Source organism: Euprymna scolopes, chromosome 30 (genome assembly GCF_053919585.1).
Source record: "Euprymna scolopes isolate OS-2025 chromosome 30, ASM5391958v1, whole genome shotgun sequence".
Classification (NCBI taxonomy): domain Eukaryota; kingdom Metazoa; phylum Mollusca; class Cephalopoda; order Sepiida; family Sepiolidae; genus Euprymna; species Euprymna scolopes.
This window is the reverse complement of record NC_136511.1, coordinates 10,954,304-10,974,859: the sequence shown is the minus strand read 5'-3', so window position 1 is coordinate 10,974,859 and position 20,556 is coordinate 10,954,304. Positions and strand designations below refer to the sequence as shown.

General features: G+C 29.0%; 1 protein-coding gene across 6 annotated transcripts in view; it reads left to right on the top strand.

Moving 5' to 3' along the window:
- The window catches only part of LOC145254652 (inositol 1,4,5-trisphosphate-gated calcium channel ITPR3-like), a 1,190,449-nt gene that overhangs the window by 940,425 nt on the left and 229,468 nt on the right, over positions 1-20,556 (top strand). For all 6 annotated transcript variants that reach the window (XM_080113294.1, XM_080113292.1, XM_080113293.1 and 3 more), the window contains exons 45-46: positions 3,082-3,240; positions 18,586-18,742. In XM_080113294.1, coding sequence (XP_079969420.1) covers positions 3,082-3,240; positions 18,586-18,742 — 316 coding nt within the window. The remainder of the gene's footprint in view (positions 1-3,081; positions 3,241-18,585; positions 18,743-20,556) is intronic.

The following is a 20,556-nucleotide window of genomic DNA, read 5'->3' as shown; positions in this document are numbered from 1 at the left end:
CCTGTAAAATAGAAACCACAATTAGTTCAGAGCTGTAATTTGCCACATAACCCGTAGAGATATAAATCATTTCCGATGCAAAATTTCAGCTAGATCAGACAACTAGAAGTGGGTCAAGGACATTACTTATTGCACGCCCCTCGTAAGATATATGCCCTTATGGATTGGTTAGTAGTTATTGTAAATGGATATATGGACCTATTAATAAGAATTAAATAAATATGGTGTATTAGTAGTTATATTTTCCCTATATAGTGATGTTTGGGATAATTATCGTGGCAAAGGGTATTTATATGCGTATATATAAACATATTTTCGATGGTTGTCATTTTTTATTTGTACTCGGGTAGTTATTTTTTTTTTCTAATACTACAATATGTATATATTTGATAGGTTAATATGCTTAGATATGGGGGTTGGATCTTTAAATTATCGACATGTAAATGAGCGCATAAATATTATATATTTATTCATCTTTGTGAAGTGTTCAGTTGATTTAATTCCCTGATTAAAGTGTTAAGTTATCATTTGAGGTTCATTGTGTGGCTGGTTTCCTAATGTTATGTTGTTTGTTTTTTTTTAAATAATTCCTGTGGGTACATATCAACATTCCAATTAAGAGCGTGCATGGCCCATAGACTATTTTAGTTAAATGTTTTCAGATGCTTCATTATTAAGTATGTAAATTTCACTCATCTTAATATAATTGTTAGCAAAATGTGTTTCTGTTCTGTTAGTTTCGTATAAGCGGCAGACGTTTTGAGGTAGAGCTGGATGATTAACCTGATGATTGTTCTTACCTTAAAATTAGTAAAGTTGCTTTATGTTTGCGTATTCTTCCATGATTAGGTGAGTATGGTTATTAATTAGGGGTGTGTTGGTTTAGATTGCGTATAAATAATAAGTGGTGTAACATCCAAGTTACTTTTTCATTTATTAATTAATTAAGATATTGGAAGTGAGGGGTTATGAGTTTCTACTGTGGGGGGGGTCGCTATTCATTTTTTTTTTTTTTTTACAGTTTATTTAAAGCGTAGCTACAAAAGTGCCTGCAGTTTATAACCGATTAAATTTTTACATTTAATAATTTATCTTTAAAATTAAGAATCTCATATTTCTCCGCTACACATAGGTAACAGGGTGAAGTTAGTGAAGTACATTTTTAAGCCTTTCTAAGATTTTTCCATTCGATTGAAGGTGTTTTGTTCGCCTCGATTAGCCTTCAGGAATGTACCGAAAGTGAGGTGCTGGTAGCACAGTTGAGACTCCACTGAAACATGTATGCACATATGTAACATTAATATTTGTATAAGAAACGAATTATATATATATAAATATATATATATACATATATATATATATATATATATATATATATATATATATATATATATATAAGCAAATAGTTAATAAAATATGTTTAAAAAAAACACTTTGAAATGAGTTAAAAACATATTTAATCTGAAAAGGAAACACTAGATAAATGGATAGTCCTTAATCCGCGGAGTTTCGAAGAAATACTCTCCTTGTCATCAGAGGGTAGGAATTAGCAAAATGCAGGATCGGATTTTGCATACAGAAGTATTTGATGAAACAACAAGTAAGTCAAAGATCTTACTTGAAAAGAAAATAAGTTAAGCAGAGGGTATACGGTAAAGAATTAGTGGTGTATGGATTTAATTATTATAGTAAATAACTATATATATATATATATATATATATATATATATATATATATATATATATAGTTATTTACTATAATAATTCAATCCATTCACCAGCATGGCAGTAGAGTGTAGTTTCCTAGAAGTACATCGATTGAAACAACATGTGTCTACCAAAAAAGTGCTCAATAAGTTAACAGAGCAGGTATATTTAATTTATTTGTACAAACATTGATGGCTACATATGTGCATACATGCTTCTGTAATCGCCCGTTATTGAGGAGATTACGTCTTCAGGCCAGGGGCTTTCGGTGAAAATTCTTGGCCTGAAGACGTAATCTCCCCAATAACTGGTGATTACAGAAACATGTATGCACATATGCAGCCATCAATGTTTGTACAAATAAATTATATATATATATATATATATATATATATATATATATACATACATACATACAATAGTAACCACCTTGAAGTACTTTTAAAAATGTCCGAAAAATATTGTCAACCCCTGTAATATTATATATATCATTATTAGTAGTATATTATTATTATCAAGTGTATTTTTTTCATTATCCTTATATGTATTTCTATTTCGATTAATTGTTTAATGTAAACTTGATTAGTGTTTTTTTTAATTTTATTAAGATCTTAGCAGGCCGATAATTTTTCTTAAAATTGTTCTTTTCAAAGAAGATATTCCCCATGTATATCTGAATGCTATCAATAATAATATTTTTATTTAAAAATTGTAATGTAAAAAAATCGATTTTTTATTTTTCTATTTTTAATATTCATTTTACAATATCGTGTATGTCCTGTGCGTTTGGTGCCATGGTTTTGTTTACTCTTTAGAAGTAGATTATAATTGTCATCTCCCTACCATCTTTTATATTCTAAAATTGCTATATAATTAATAGTGTGCTATCCTGTAATTTTGGTGTGAAGTTTTGACTTTGAAGTTTTGAGTATCAAAGATAAAGAAGCAAACAATCAAACACGTTTATGTTCAATTTTTGGAACGAATATAATGGAATGTGTTATAGATTTGCTTATCTCTAAACTATAATATACATTATTGGGAACTTGTAAGTCGTAAGTCGACTAAACGTGTATCTTCTACCCATGCGCAAATATACATTTATACGTTCAACTACATTAATAGTTTTGATATACTTAGTTCAGATGGTGTAACGAATAACGGTGGAGAGCTATATGTTTTGGTTTCGATTTTAACTGATGGTACCAAATTCATATATTTTTAGCTTTTGAAATCACTGCTATGAATTGGATGCAATAGAGTATTGGTGATAATAAAATAGCTGAACAGCTTTATTTCTTTTCTCTATCCCAACTTGTTTTTTTTTTTTCATGATCCATTCATCTATACCTGTATTCCTTTTCTTGTTTGCAGCATATCGGCGAAAGAAACAAGACTAAACGAAGTGAAACGCAAAGAAATGGATGAGCTAAATATCAAATGCTTGCAAGTTTTGCGCGCACTCATCCACAACGAGGAGAGAAAACTTATTGAAGATTGGGAAATACGCACCGGAGAATCCAAAATCATTAAGTGAGTAAACACACCGATAATTTATTCGGAATGATCCAAGGGTGAACTCTGTTGTTATTTTTATAGGGTGTTGATAGAAATGTCGTAGTAGGAGAAGAGGAAAAGAGAGGGAAAAAGCTCGTGATACGAAAAGCTTGAAATAGCGAAAAAATTCAATATAAATACAAGTTTAAATTAACACAATTTTATAAACTCTTTCAATAGTGGGGGTTGTAATGCGTAAGAGATTACTTTTATGCTGCCATTATAAGCGCTTCTGTTATTGGAATTATAATTGGAATCGAGAATTTAGAACAAAATCAATAATTTATGGGAATCAGAAAAATATTAGAATCATCCCATTACTTACACACAAACAAACAAACAAACAAACAAACACACACATACAAACATACCAATGAATGCATTGATAATGATACTTACGAGCTTTAAAAGACGGACCATTAAAAGATGCATATGCCTTACTTTTAAAAAATGCTAGTTTTATTTTTGGTGTCTTTAAAAAAACACTCAATATTTTTGCTGATGAGGAGACTTTGTTTCAAAAAACCAAATGATAAAATTATTGTCCAAGATCAATGTCTATCTCAAAAAAACATCGTTTCCGAAACGATCGTACAATTTATTGATTTTGTTTGTTCTTCCTTGTGAAACTGATTTTTAATTTTTTATTTTTATATTGATTATCAATCATCTTAATATATATATATATATGTAAATATATATATATATATATATATATATATATATATATTCTACATAATCATTTGATTGCAGAAATTCCTCTTTGGATCAAATTACGGTAGGTTTGCAATAACAGATGCCACATACAAATATATTTTGTCTAAACTTACTGATCTTATTACCAAACGGATGTAAAGAACGCATAACATGGATTTTATCAAGCAAGCTGGATCTAAAAAAACTTTCATATCCTTTTTTCTGCAAATCCTCCTGCTACAGGATTCTGATAAATTTGTTATTTTGACTTTGACTTTCCATGTCTCACTTACTTTAGCAAATAGGGTGCATACCTTTATAAGTATTTGCTAATATTTTCTCTCCTCTGATGAGATGGTAGACATCGAAACCCTATAGGTTAAGGAGATTAATTTTCTAAAGCATTCTTTGTCTTGCCTAGAATAATAAAAATTCTTTGATATGAAACTCAACCACTTCATTTCATTTCAATGAGAGTTTTTTGAAATTCATTGAATCAAAATTTTATATATATATATATATATATATATATATATATATATATATATATATATATATATATATATATATGCCGCTCCCCATTAAGAGGGCATAAGATTGGTCCATGGTAAAATTATTCCCAAAAAGCATTTAGATAAAAATGCACTTTCGTATAAATACCTCAATCCATTCAAGAAAGTATTGCTAACAAAAACAAATAAAAACATCTACATAAAAGTGATACATTTAGTAGTCCTTCGAGGTTACCCGTGTTGTAGAGGTTTAGGCTTCTTATCACGAGGTGTCGATTTCAAATCTCGCAAGATTCAACCACTCTGATGAGTCGTGGACGACAAAACACGTGTCAGTGGATAAGTATATTTTAAAAATGATATATATGCCGCTCCACATTAAAAGGGGGAACCAGATTGGTCAATGGGAAAATTATTCCCAACAAGCATTTACGTAAAAATGCACTTTCGTATAAACACTTGAATTCATTCAAGAAAGTATCGCTAATAAAAACATATATATATATATATATATATATATATATATATATATATATATATAAAGTGAATGTGTGTGTGTACATTTCCCTACGCAATAACTCTGTCAATTTTTAGTCTACAGACTCGAAATTTGATATACAGGGTACTGAGATTTGGGAAAATCTATTTGATTGGTTTTCGGCCAGAAATTTTGTTGTTAAGGGGTCAAAGTTCAACGATTTGACCTTTGAGAACTCTACCAAACTCCTCCGACAATTTTGGGTCTAAACACTTGAAATTTTAGATATAGGTTCCTTGGACATGGATCTAACTTAATAACTAAGTCCAAAACAATGAATATTAAGGGGTCATAATACGGGTCAAAGTTTTAAAAAATTTGACCTCTGCGGTCTCTACCAAATTACTCAGACAAATTATGATCTAAACATTTCAAATTTTACGTAAAGGGTATTCAGAGATAGGGCAAGCTTTTTTATCGGTTTGGGTTGATAATTTTTAGTTATCAATATATAAATGTATGTATGTTTGCATGTCTGCCTAAAACTTTCGACAGATGCGACGGATTTTACCAAGATCAGTATCGTTTTGAAGTTTGACCTTTCATACGACAAATATCGAAATATTGGCTAAAAACATCTTCACCTTTAACTGGGCACTTTTTTACCAGGGTGGTCGCTTTTTCCGCTGATATTTTTGAAAAATATCCTCTCTTTTCGATTGTCTAGCCTTAATGCAAGCATAAGTAACTTCAGGTTTGGCGGTGGTCGTAACCGCAAAGACGTCAGTTTTTTTCCCTGTTCTTTTCCTTCTTCGCGGTATGGGTTCGAGCCTGCCTTCCTACTACTAATTTATTTTATTTTTTTTTTTTTTGCTCAACATACACATCCAAAAACCCGGGCAACACCGGGCCGAAATGCTAATATATATATATATATATATATATATATATATATATATATATATATCCTGACCCATAAAAAACGGGCCCCGGCTTTTAATTAGGCCCCGTTTCATACTGTTTTGTCTGAATTAAATGAAACTTTAGTCATAACTAGTTTATTACTTTCAAAACATCACATCAAAACACTGGGTATTTTTCTTTTTTCTCCGTTCTACAAAATATGTTCTAGATGGCCTCTTTTGTTTTTTTGGGGTCACCCTGTATGTATTACACACACATGTAGGTTCCTGTCACTATCACACACATATGTATATTTAAATATAAGTTCATCACACGTGCAGATGCGGAATATGAACAAACATTTCGCTGAAAAAAATTCTTTTTAAGGCTGTCCCTATAAATTTGACTTACATCTCAATAGCAATGTGCCTTGTTTAGGATAAACTGAAGTAAATAGAAAAAAAACAAATATAACTTACAACTGTGATTTTCAATTTAATAGTTTGTAAAGTATAATTATATATTTATATGAATTGAAGCATAAATTCCATAAACAAAGCTTCTTTCCTAGAATTGCTCGACTGGGGAACTGTTACGTGGTAAACAAATGTAAACAAGTTCTTGTTAAGCTGCCCCTTTAAATAATCGAATTCTACCCTGCGCTCTTATCTCTTTGACTACCGTTCACTCATTAACCCTTATCCTTTAGTAGCCTTTTGACATTGTTAGGAAATGAATCTCTAGTCAAAGTATATATATATATATATATATATATATAAATATATATATATATATATATATATATATATATATATATATATATATATATATATATACTTTGACTAGCATTTCAGCCCGACGTTGCCCAGGTATTTGGATGTTTTGTATGTGTATGTTGAGCAAAAAAAAAAAAAAAAAAAGTGGCAGTAGGAAGGCAGGCTCGAACCCGTACCGCGAAGAAGGAAAAGAACAGGAAAAAAACGTGACGTCTTTGCGGTTACGATCACCGCCAACCCGGAAATGACTTATGTTTATATTAAGGCTAGACAATCGAAAGGAGAGAATATCTTTAAAAATATCGGCGAAAAATGCGACCCCTCCCCCTGGTGAAAAGTGTCCAGTTGAAGGTGAAGATGTTAATGTTTTTAGCCAATTTTTCGATATTTGTCGTATGAAAGGCCGAACTTTAATACGATACTAATCTTAGTAAAATCCATCGCCTCAGGTTTTTAGGCAGATATGCAAACATACATACATATATACATTTATATATTGGTAACTAAAGATTTTTTACCCAAACCAATTAAAAAGCTTGCCCTATCTCTGAATACCCTTTATCTCAAATTTCAAATGTTTAGACCAGAAATTGTCTGACTAATTTGGTAGAGACCGCAGAGATCAAATCTTTGTAATCTTTGCCCCTATTATGAGCCCATAATATTTATTGTTTTGGGCTCAAATCAAGTTATTAAGTTAGATCCATGTCCAAGTAACCTATATCTAAACTTTCAAGTGTTTAGACCCAAACTTGTCGGAGGAGTTTGGTAGAGTTTTTAAAGGTCAAATCGTTGACGTTTCACCCCTTAACAGCCCAATTTCTGGCCGAAAACGGATTACAAAGATTTTCACAAATTATATCAAATTCGAGTCTGTAGACTGTATATCAAATTTCGAGTCTGTAGACTGAAAATTGACAGAGTTATTGCATAGGGAAATGTACACAGGCACATACACACAGACACACAGACACACACACGCACACACAGAGACACACATACAGACACATCACTTTTATAGATAGATAGATAGATAGATAGATAGATAGATAGATAGATTCAGCCACTCTGATTAGTTGTAGAAGACGATACACGTGTCAGTGGATAATTATATTTTTAAAACAATACATATGCTGCTCCTCATTTGAGAGTACCAAATCGGTCAAAGGGAAAATTATTCACAACTTGCATTAAACTAAAAATGCACTTTCGTATAAATAATTGAATTCGTTGAAAAAATGTCGCAAAACAAATAAATAATATATATGTGTGTGTGTGTGTGTGTGTGTGTGTGTGTGTGTGTGTGTGTGTGTCATATACAAATGTATATGTGTTTAAACAAAATATCCATTAGCGTTTTATACACATAGAGTCTCAACGCAATTATCTATGTAATGGCTTCTGCGATTATTCTGAAACAATTTGAATATTTAAGCTTCAATTAAAAGTATTGCAGTGTCAGTTTACATACTTGAGGACTTGAAGAGAGGAGATTATTTGATCTATAGAAATATAAGCATCCTGAGGGCATCAGGGAACGTGTACCTTATGTATGAGGAAAGCGGTCTGCACAATTTCCTGTGGAATTCCTTCGAGATTACGCGAGATTATAGAATTTCTTCAAAATGGCGCCCGTGGCGTCTGCACTTCATTCTCAAATCATGCAAAGTTCCGTTTGGACTAGAGTAGAAAATATACACTTCCTCGAGTCGCATATTTGTTGCAGGCTGGGAATATTTAATCTATATATCTATAAAAGTGAAATTGGCTGTGTGTATATTACCCTACCAAACTACTCTTTCAATTTCCAGTCTACAGACTCGAGATTTGACATAAGCGATATTGAGATTTGGGGAAATCGGTTTTCGGAAAGAAAGGAGTCAAAGTTCAACGATTTGTCCTTTGAAAACTCTACAAATTTCCCTTGTCAATTTTGGGTCTAAATAATTTAAATTTTACATGTAGGTTACTTGGACATGAATCAAACTTTTTAATTCGATTTAAGCCTAAAACAATGAATGTTAAGGAGGCAAAATTGGGGTCAAAGTTTTTTAACAATTGACCTCTTCAATCTCTACCAAATTACTCGGCCAATTTTTTGCCTAACCTTTTGAAATTTTATATAAAGGGTATTCAAACATAGAGCAAGATTTTTAATCGTTTTTTGGCCGAAATTTTGGCTGACAAAGGATCAAAGTTCAAAAATGTTTACCTTTGCGGTCTCTAGCAAACTATTCAGCCAATTTTTAGTCTAAACATTTGAAATTTTGCATAAAATGTATTCAAACATGCAGCAAGCTTTTTAATCAGTTTTTATGCGAAAATTTGCCTGCCAAGAGGTCAAAGTTGAAAGAGTTGCCCTTTGCAGACTCTTACGCTAATTTTGGATCTAAACACTTGAAATTTTAGATGTAGATTACCTGGACATGAGTCAAACTTTTTAATATATATATATACATATACACACAAAGTTATGAACAGTACATTGGGCGCAAGCCAAGCCGGGCTAAACTGCTAGTAATTGTGAAATAAAAACTACCTGCAATACGTAGTTAAAACAAATATATTGTTTTTGACTAAAATTCCCAGTGCCATTTATGATGTATACGATCTATTCATTTATTTTGCTATTCATTTACAATGTGAACCGTGCTGTTTTATTTATATAGGATTTGCAAGTTAAATTCGATGTTTACGGTACCGTTTGTTTATTTAATCGTAAGGTTAACGTTTCTCATCACATGTTAAGAATTGGTTTTAATTTCGCTTCTGTGTTAATTCATGTTTTGAAACATGACGTAAAGAAGTTGTGACGTGGCGATAAAGCTATAATTATTGAATTAAGATAAAGTTTTCAGCTCAGTTTATGAGAACATATAAAAATAGAACCACAGACTAAAGTTTTGAAGATTTCGGTTTTGTATTTCCGTTCACGGAATCCACTTTATTTGTTAGGAATTTATTTTTTTTTCTATTAATGCAAAATCCTCCATTTCTAAAAGTAGTTAAAAGCTTTCATATCTCGAAATACGACAAATTCAGTAAATGTATTTATTACATTTTTAAAAAAAATGTATTTATTACATTTTTAAAAATGTATTTATTACATTTAAAAAAAATTTTATTTATTACATTTTTAAAAAAATTTTATTTATTACATTTTTAAAAATGTATTTATTACATTTTTAAAAATGTATTTATTACATTTTTAAAAAAAAATATTTATTACATTTTTAAAAAAAATTTATTTATTACATTTTTAAAAAAATTTTATTTATTACATTTTTAAAAATGTATTTATTACATTTTTAAAAATGTATTTATTACATTTTTAAAAAATTTTATTTATTACATTTTTAAAAAAATTTATTTATTACATTTTTAAAAATGTATTTATTACATTTTTAAAAGATTTTATTAATTATATTTTTAAAAAAATTTTATTTATTACATTTTTAAAAAAATTTATTTATTACATGTTTAAAAAAAAGTTATTTATTACATTTTTAAAAATGTATTTATTACATTTTTAAAAGATTTTATTTATTACATTTTTAAAAAAATTTTATTACATTTTTAAAAAATGTTTATTTATTACATTTTTAAAAAAATTTTAATTATTACATTTTTAAAAAAAATTATTTATTACATTTTAAAAAAATTTTATTTATTACATTTTTAAAAAAAATTTATTTATTACATTTTTAAAAAAATTTTATTTATTACATATTTAAAAAAAATTTATTCATTACATTTTTAAAAAAATTTTATTTATTACATTTTTAAAAATGTATTTATTACATTTTTAAAAGATTTTATTTATTATATTATTAAAAAAATTTTATTTATTACATTTTTAAAAAAATTTATTTATTACATGTTTAAAAAAAAGTTATTTATTACATTTTTAAAAATGTATTTATTACATTTTTAAAAGATTTTATTTATTACATTTTTAAAAAAATTTTATTACATTTTTAAAAAATGTTTATTTATTACATTTTTAAAAAAATTTTAATTATTACATTTTTAAAAAAAATTATTTATTACATTTTAAAAAAATTTTATTTATTACATTTTTAAAAAAAATTTATTTATTACATTTTTAAAAAAATTTTATTTATTACATATTTAAAAAAAATTTATTCATTACATTTTTAAAAAAATTTTATTTATTACATTTTTAAAAAAATTTTATTTATTACATTTTTAAAAATTTTATTTATTACATTTTTAAAAAAATTTTATTTATTACATTTTTTAAAAAAATTTATTTATTACATTTTTAAAAAAAATTATTTATTACATTTTTTTAAAAAAAAATTTATTTATTACATTTTTTAAAAAAATTTTATTTATTACATTTTTAAAAAAAAATTATTTATTACATTTTTAAAAAAATTTTATTTATTACATTTTTAAAAAAATTTTATGTATTACATTTTTAAAAAAATTTATTTATTACATTTTTTACAAAATTTTTATTTATTACATTTTTAAAAAATTTTATTTATTATATTTTTAAAAAATTATTTATTACATTTTTAAAAAAATTTTATTTATTAAATTTTTAAAAAGATTTTATTTATTACATTTTTTAAAAAATTTTATTTATTACATTTTAAAAAAAAATTTATTTATTACATTTTTAAAAAAAATTTATTTATTACATTTTTAAAAAATTTTATTTATTATATTTTTAAAAAAATTTTATTTATTACATTTTAAAAAAAAATTGTTTATTACATTTTTAAAAATGTATTTATTACATTTTTTTAAAAGAATTATTTATTACATTTTAAAAATTTTATTTATTACATTTTTTAAAAAAATTTATTCATTACATTTTTAGAAAAATTTGTTTATTACATTTTTAAAAAAAATTTATTTATTACATTTTTAAAAAAATTTTATTTATTACATTTTTAAAAGAATTTATTTATTACATTTTTAAAAAAATTTTATTTATTACATTTTTAAAAAAATTTATTTATTACATTTTTAAAAAATTTTTATTTAATTCATTTTTTAAAAAAATTATTTATTACATTTAAAAAAAAATTTATTTATTATATTTTAAAAAATGTTATTTATTACATTTAAAAAAATGTATTTATTACATTTAAAAAAAATGTTATTTATTACATTTAAAAAAATGTTATTTATTACATTTAAAAAAATGTATTTATTACATTTAAAAAAAAATGTTATTTATTACATTTAAAAAAATTTATTTATTACATTTTTAAAAATGTTTTATTTATTACATTTTTAAAAAAATTTATTTATTACATTTTTTAAAAAAATTTATTTATTACATTTTTTAAAAACATTTATTTATTACATTTTAAAAAAATTTTATTTATTACATTTTTTAAAAAAATTTATTTATTACATTTTTAAAAATTTATTTATTACATTTTTAAAAAAATTTTATTTATTACATTTTTAAAAAAATTTATTTATTACATTTTTTAAAAAAATTTATTTATTACATTTTTAAAAATTTATTTATTACATTTTAAAAAAATTTTATTTATTACATTTTTAAAAAAATTTTATTTATTACATTTTTAAAAAAAATTTATTTATTACATTTAAAAAAAAATGTATTTATTACATTTTAAAAAAATGTGACTCTCAAACAAGATTGACAAAATTTAGTTTTTATAAGAAGACTCAAGGTAAGATTTTTAAAAAAGCACAGAAAATTTACACTGTAATAACAAAAGTTACATTATATATATAATAAATTCCACAGTCAAACAACGTCGCAGCCCACAAAAGCCATGACAGTCAACGAACCAGAAGTCCAAGCCTCGAGTTTCGCCCTCATTTTGCCTCATCAGTTAGACACATCCGAACTCAGGATTCGAAACCCGAGCCTCTTGCATGCAAGGCAAGCACTCTACCAACTGAGCAAACGCCTCGCATACAAGAATTCCTATTAACCAACACAGATCAAGCAAACCGCGCCGAAATCCGATTGTGGAATGAACCTACTTCGTCTTGACAAGGGACGCAGTCATCCAACCAGCTAATAACCCCAAGCTGATGTCTCACAAGTAGGAGTTTTAACTAGAAAAGAGGATGCCATCCAGCAATGCTAACCAAGCGAGCAACTTATGATAGGATTTTCAGAATGTGAGAGATTGTATATAATGTGGAATTTATTATATACAATCTTTCACATTCTGTAAATCATATATATATATATATATATATATATATATATATATATATATATATATATATATTATTTTACTTTAATAATTAAATACCTACAGACACTAGTGTTTCATCCTTTCGGAAATCATCAGTGTAGGGTGTCACGATTAACGCCAGTTGAGAGACTCGAACCTCGGTAACAGAATCATGTCTGGCTTCATTAGCAAGGACCCGAACCATTCGACTACCGTCAACTTCGAGAGATACAGTTGAAATTAAACATTTATTCTTATTAAATGCTTTTAACGCCAGTCAGAGTGAGCTAATCATTATATGATGATCTGCGCATATTTGTTGATCGACTTATTACAACTGAAAGTGCTCAACGATAAAAACACGTTTCTTAAAAAGGCTGACATACTTATTTTACTAACTCCCCCAACTGGTCTACTATATGTTACTTGCCAGGCTCATCGTTGCTTAACTTCGGGGAGAACCGGTGTGTCAGCGTGATTGTGAAGTATATATATATATATATATATATATATATATATATATATATATATATATATATATATATATATATATGTAAATATATATATATATATATACGTTTTATTTATTATTAACGTATTTTTCTGTTAAATTACATTATTGTTTCAGCTACACGACCTTTTTTTTTTTTTTTTTGCCGTCATGTAGCTTTCTCAGACTTTAGAGAAATGTTCGCTTACGGTGGATTCCCACCATAAGCGAACATTTCTGTAAAAGTCTGAGGAAGCTACATGACGGCAAAAAAAACGGCCGTGTAGCCGAAACAATAATGTAACTTAACAGAAAAATGTGGTAATAATAAATAAAACGCATATTGCTCTACAACAGTATTGAGCACTTTTTCAGGTTTTTCTTAATTACCATTTCTAATATATATATATATATATATATATATATATATATATATATATATATATATATATATATATATATATATATTGTGCCGTAAACTTTAAATTGCCTATATTCCTTGTTTAAACAATAAATGTGTTAAAATTGTATATTTATACTTCACAGAATTTTGCTCTAAAGCTTACTATATATATATATATATATATATATATATATATATATATATATATATATATATATATATATGTATATATAAGGTTTGAGTAAAAAAAAATGTAAAAATAAAAATTAAAAATGCAGTTTAAATTCCCGAGAAAAAGAAACTAAATTTAACCATTCGCAGCACCTACATAATCCGACTTCTAAATGTTTATAATTACAAGGAACGCCTAGAAAAAACGGATTGACTAAAATTGTTAAATTGAAATAGACTTAGCACTTGCATAAGCCGATTGATCGAAAGCGTTCGATTATAAAAGAGAAATAAATTATATAATTATAATCATATAAATAAAACTATAAAAACTATAAAGCTGAAAAAGGAAAATTACAAATTTTTAAATAGAAAACCAGGATATATATATATATATATATATATATATATATATATATATATATCGCTTTGATCTCGCTTTTTGTCTCAATCTATGACAAACTACTACTGTTGCGTGTGAGTGCGATTACTTGTTGATATCGGCATGAGAGTTAACTGAAATGCGTGATAACAAAGCCTCATCTTCCTTGATAAGATTTTTATTCGGTAAAAACCGACAATCATTCAGAAATGTCTACGCTTTAAATTACTAGCGCAAGTGACGCAGATAAATAACCCCACCCATCCACTTTGTCTCGTCACGTATATCTTTATCCTCATAACCACTCCCACTCCCCACATACGGTATTCATTTCAAAGGTAAAGAGACAGAGAGGCAGCAAGTAATTTGAAATAGAGTTGACGCGAAAAATCAGACCACGTGGTGCAGAAAATATTAATAAAACATTCTGAGTTCAGATGTCGTCGAATGCAGACCTGAACGAGCAGAATCCATGGCGGAGAAATTGCTAACTTCGCCACGTACCTGAATCAACTCGATGGATTTATCTGCGCCGGAGAAAGGGCAAACACGCCTATATGTTTTCTCAACATAGCAGAGATGGCAAGATACCACCCCCCTTCACAAAAAAAAACATGATTTTTCATAAACCGAGCAGCGAACATTAAGGGACTCTTAAAATTCCCGAAAACTTGGAATTAGACAATTACTTCTCTTGAATATTTTATATCCGTCGGACATTTCACTTATTCGAATTATTACTCCCCCTTTTTCATCCTGATTCCTGCTCACTCCCCATGCATAGCAAAACTAAAATATTCAGACATTTGTTTTCGTTCAACCAAATATTATTCTATAAAATATCAACAAAAAAAGAAAGAAAAATATTGATTAATTTTCTGACTTCATTTTGTTTGGAACTTTTGAGTCATTGCATGCTATGTTTTGTTTTGTGATTATTAAATTTTATTGCATAGTAAAATTGTTTATATATATATATATATATATATATATATATATATATATATATATATATATATATATATACATACATGTGTATAATCTTGTTATGCCCGGTCATTTCTTCTTGTCTTGTCGAGTTGTGCTCTGGATTATTTCATGACGTTACTGATCAAAGAACATTGGATAACCTTGCCATTTGGAATCATAACATTCCACGACTCTTATATTACATTTTCTTTTCTTAGCACGATAATTTGGAATTCTCGATTGAGACGTATCGTCACACGACATAATAACATTGAAAAATCGCTCTAAATGCCGACACCACTTATTCTCTTCATGTTGGTTTGCAAAAGAATGAATATTAGAAGAATTGCACCTATATTTTTTTTTTCTCGGGGCAATTATGAACAAGACTATATTGGAATTGTCGGTGTGCCTTGTGTAGTTTTTGACTTTCAGTGGGACACAGAGAAAAGCACACGCACAAAAAATTTCTCTAAAATAACTGAAAAAGGAACGTCGTATCGTATGTGTATATATGTCTCGCCTGTTAAAAGTCAAAAACTATACGAGATACAATTACAAACCTTTCATAACCAAAGTCAATGTGACGCCAGTCTGGTAATGGTTTAAAAAAATATATTGCAATTCTCGTCCTCTATCGGATAATAGGGGGGGGTCAAATAAGTGCAATAGCTTTTCGTTGTCGCTGGAATTTGTTTTGGAGGGTGGGGGTCAAATAAGTGCAATAGCTTTTCGTTGCCGCTGGTATTTGTTTTGGAGGGTGGGGGTCAAATAAGTGCAATAGCTTTTCGTTGCCGCTGGTATTTGTTTTGAAAATGGTGAAATTAACTCAAAACGCAGTCAAACAAAGAAGGGTCTTTTCTGGGAACAATAAATTAAAAACTAAAATTTCGGATAAATGTCTTACATAATTCCTTTTTGTTACATTATATACAGCAGATGGTAGTTAGTGTGAATAGATAAGAAAGAAATTGTGTGCAGGTACAAAAAATGGAAGGGAATAGCAAAAGAAAGTTAAAGGTATAGAGACAAGTAGAGAGATAAAAAGGTAGAAGTTTGAAGGATTTTTATTTGACTGGTAAACTGCTCGTATGTACATGTTTGTTACTGGTTAAAAGTCAGAAACCTCACAAGCTACACTTATAAACCTAACGTAATCGGATTCAGTGTAAGCCAAGTTTTGGTATGCCAAGAGAAACACTGTAATATTCATAAGCTTAGCGTTGCTAGAGAACAGAATAGCGCATGTGAGTCAAAAGTTCCCCCTTTTTGTTCGCTTTTCTAAGGCATAATAATAAAGACCGTTTTCTGAGAGAAAGCCAGCTTCCCCAGATTTGGGGGTCTTATATGCGACTCGCATTTACTCGAATGGAAACAAGTATATTTTAACATTTGCTATAATAGTTTGACGGCTCCAAAACGTTTTATAAATCAATCTGGATATTGATAGTTTGTTGACAAAAAAAAAAAACGCAAACAGACGGATTGAAAAAAGTCAGATCAATGTTGATAACACGGGTTCTGTAAAGATTAAAATTCAAACAATCTGTCACAATTTAATAGCAATATAGATATTCGTGTATCTCTCTATCCATCTCTTTCTATCTCTCTCTCTTTCTCTCTCTCTCTCTCTCTCTCTCTCTCTATCTATCTATCTATCTCTATCTATCTCTTTCATGTTTTCCGATGAAGGAAGAGTTGTAGGGGAACCTGGGGCAAAACGAGATACTTAAGAGAAACAGAACTGTCGAGTCAAAGGTAGCATTGACATTTCGGGTCAAGATCAAAGTGTAGTATCTGTTCTTCAGATGCTACACTTCAATTTCTTGTTCTCTGTCAGTGGAGGAGAAATCCTTCACGACTGAGATAATTTTTATTTTTGTTCCTTTTCTCCACGTTAAAAAACGACCCTGGTGTCTAACTCTGTCCCGTGGGGAGGCATTGTAAATAGGGACATATAAACCATATTTTGTGTACTGAACATTCAAAGTATTGGAAAACAATGCCACAACAAAAAAAAAGATGAGAAATTATTTTCAAAAGAAATACAGATGAATACGGGGCTGAATAAAACAATGATAGACGTTGGCGGCAAGGCGTTACCACATGATCTCTTGATCAGGCTCCTCACGAAAGAGCACTCTCTCTCTCTCTCTCTCTCTCTCTCTCTCTCATTCTCTCTCTCTCTCTCTCTCTCTCTCTGTTTCAGTTATCTGTGGTGTCTCATTTTGCCCCAGGTTCCTCTAATTCAGTTGGATTTGGGATGCCGTTTACTTAACGTTCAAGTTCTAAAAGAAATGCTCCTTCTTAAATGCTTATATAAATTTCTATTTTTATGAAAAGTTTTGTCTGTCGCGTATTTTATACAAGCGTTCAGGTCCAGCAGCAAAAATTCGTACCAGTGACGACACAGCAGAGAACTCGTAGAGAAGACCCACAAGTATACGTAGCCGGCCATATATATATGTCTCTTGATTTTTATCGTTGTCGTTTCCAGAGACGATCCCACGGTGCGCAAGTAACACTCCATAGTTATTAGAAGATACTGAAACACTGAATATAGGTAAACCAGTAATCTGACAGATTCCATTTTCTTCTTTGCATATCGAACCAGTATTCAAAAATAATGGGAAGGGGGTGGATAGAAAGAGAGGAGGGTGGAGAGAGAAGAGGGATAGGAAAAAGGAAATGAGTTGTTTCGTTGGTTTAAGCTGTGGGTTTTCAACTTCCACTTTTTCGAGAGTTTAGAATCGGTTTTGCGTAATCATCAGTTGTGTTTATTTTTTATTTATTTTATTTTTTGCAGTACGTTTTTTTTTTTTTTGTTTTGCTTTTTATGTTTTTCTTTTGGTTACCTTTTTCTTCGCATTTGGTTGGTTATATTTTTATTTTTCTGTTTCTTTTTATTGTGTTTGGTGTTAGGGTTTCTTTGGGGTTTGTGTTTGTTTTTTTTTTGTTTGTTTGTTTTTATGTAAATCGCTTCAAACAAGGCGTGAAGGCACTTGATGTAAGGAGCTTACAAGAACGATAGGTGATACTGATTCACCTTAACCTTTAAAAGCAAAACACTAAGTAGGAAGAACACAGTTATAATTCACATTTGAGTAAATATCTTGCATGAAATGTTGGCCATTCCTTATTGTTTAGGTTTTATAAGTTTTTCGATGTTTTCTATAATGATTTATCGTGGCCTTGGGCAGGGGATATCTTCTGCATATGTGTTGCTGTTTTTAATGGAAATAGAGTTTTTTACTCTTTTTATGAGATTTTAAGTCTTATTTGCCTGCCTCCCAATTTCAGTATTACATTCTGATATGTCTCTTCCGTCTATTTCCCAGGCAACTGAAGATCATCGCAGCTCTCCAACGTTTCTACGACCGATGTGGTGCTATGAACAAATGCCTGCCTCACCTAGCATCCAGAAATGACGACATTGCTAAGGAAGTGTTGGGGTTCCTTTGCATTATGCTTTTCAACGCCAACCAAACTGTACAGGTAATGGCCCCTGTTCTTCTCTCTCTCTCTCTCTCTCTCTCTCTCTCTCTCTCTCTCTTTCGTCTTTTAGGGTAAGTACAGAATAGTTAAGAATGGAGGACCTTTTAACAGACACTAAAAACAGCAAAAAAATTATAGCAAACGTTCAAATTTTGAAGAGTCACGAAATATTTTTAAACTATTAGCAAAACATCAAAATGGCTGACTTGTTTACGAATGAAGTAAAATTTATTCTGGTGGATTTAATTTCGTAATTAAATTATTTTTTAAACATGATTTTTGAAGATTATTTTAATAATTTTTGTTTTTTATTGGAATAGATAATCGATTAATAGAAAATTTAAAAAAACTTGTAAGGAATGTGTGCCCAGGGGATTTTAACACTTACTCAATTAATTCCAAGAATCTACGGAAAATTCCGAGTCGGTCCCGGAAATGGTCGAAAAGTTTTACGATTTGAAAGCCACTTGATCTCTATTTTCGAAAAAGGTTTTTTTGGGGGGTAGGGTGAAAAGGGAAAGAAACGTTATTTTTAACCTTGACACAAAAGTAACCTTTCGCATGTTTAGTGTCCTATGTCATTTATGGGTGCCAAGCGCGAAAAGAAACTTCATTTTATATATATATATATATATATATATATATATATATATATATATATATATATATATATATATATACTAGAATTTCATCCCGGCGTTGCCCAGGTGTTTGGATGTGTGTGTTGAGAAAAAATAAGTGGCAGTAGGAAGGCAGACTCGACCCTTACCACGAAGGAGGAAAAGAACAGGAAAAAAACTGAGGTCTTTGTTGTTGCGACCACCGCCAAACCGGAAGTGACGTAGGTTTCACTTAATGCTAGACAATCGAAAGGAGAGAGATGACTTTAAAAAATGTCGACGAAAAAAGCGACCCCCCCCCTGTAGAAAAGTGCCCAGATGAAGGTGAAGATATTAATGTTTTTAGCCAAATTTTCAATATTTGTCGCTTGAAAGTTCGAACTTACAAAACGATACTGATCTTGTAAAAATCCGTCGCCTCTGTCGAAAGTTTTAGGCAGACATGCAAACATACATACATACATACATACATACATTTATATATTGGTAACTAAAAATTTTCTATCCGAACCGATTAAGAAGATTGCCCTATCTCTGAATACCTTTTATATCAAATTTACAATGTTTAGACCAGAAATTGTCTGAGTAATTTGGTAGAGACCGCAGAGGTAATTTTTTTTTAAATTTGACCCCTACTATGACCCCTAAACATTTATTATTTTGGGCTCAAATAAAAGCTAGATCCATGTCCAAGAAACTTATATTTAAAATTTCATTGTTTAGACCCAAAATTGGCAGAGGAAATTGGTAGAGTTCTCAAAGGTCAAATCGTTGAACTTTGACCCCTTAACAGCTAAATTTCTTGCCAAAAATGGATCACAAACACTTTCCCAAATCTCAGTACCCTGTATATCAAATTTATATAAATATATAAATATAAAATTGACAGAGTTATTGCGTGGGGAAACGTACACAGACACACAAACAGACACACAGACCCGTTCACTTATATATATATATATATATATATATATATATATATATATATATATATATATATATAGTAAGTTATAAAATATATATGGCGCATAAGCTTGAAGAGTCCTAGAGTGGATGAAACACGGAATATTCAGTATAGCTTATCGCCATATATATTTTATAACTTACTAACTAGCTCTACCTACGTATTGAGCACTTTTGAAATTAATACTTAAAGTTTACGCATAAATTCATATTTTCGTATATTAATTTTAT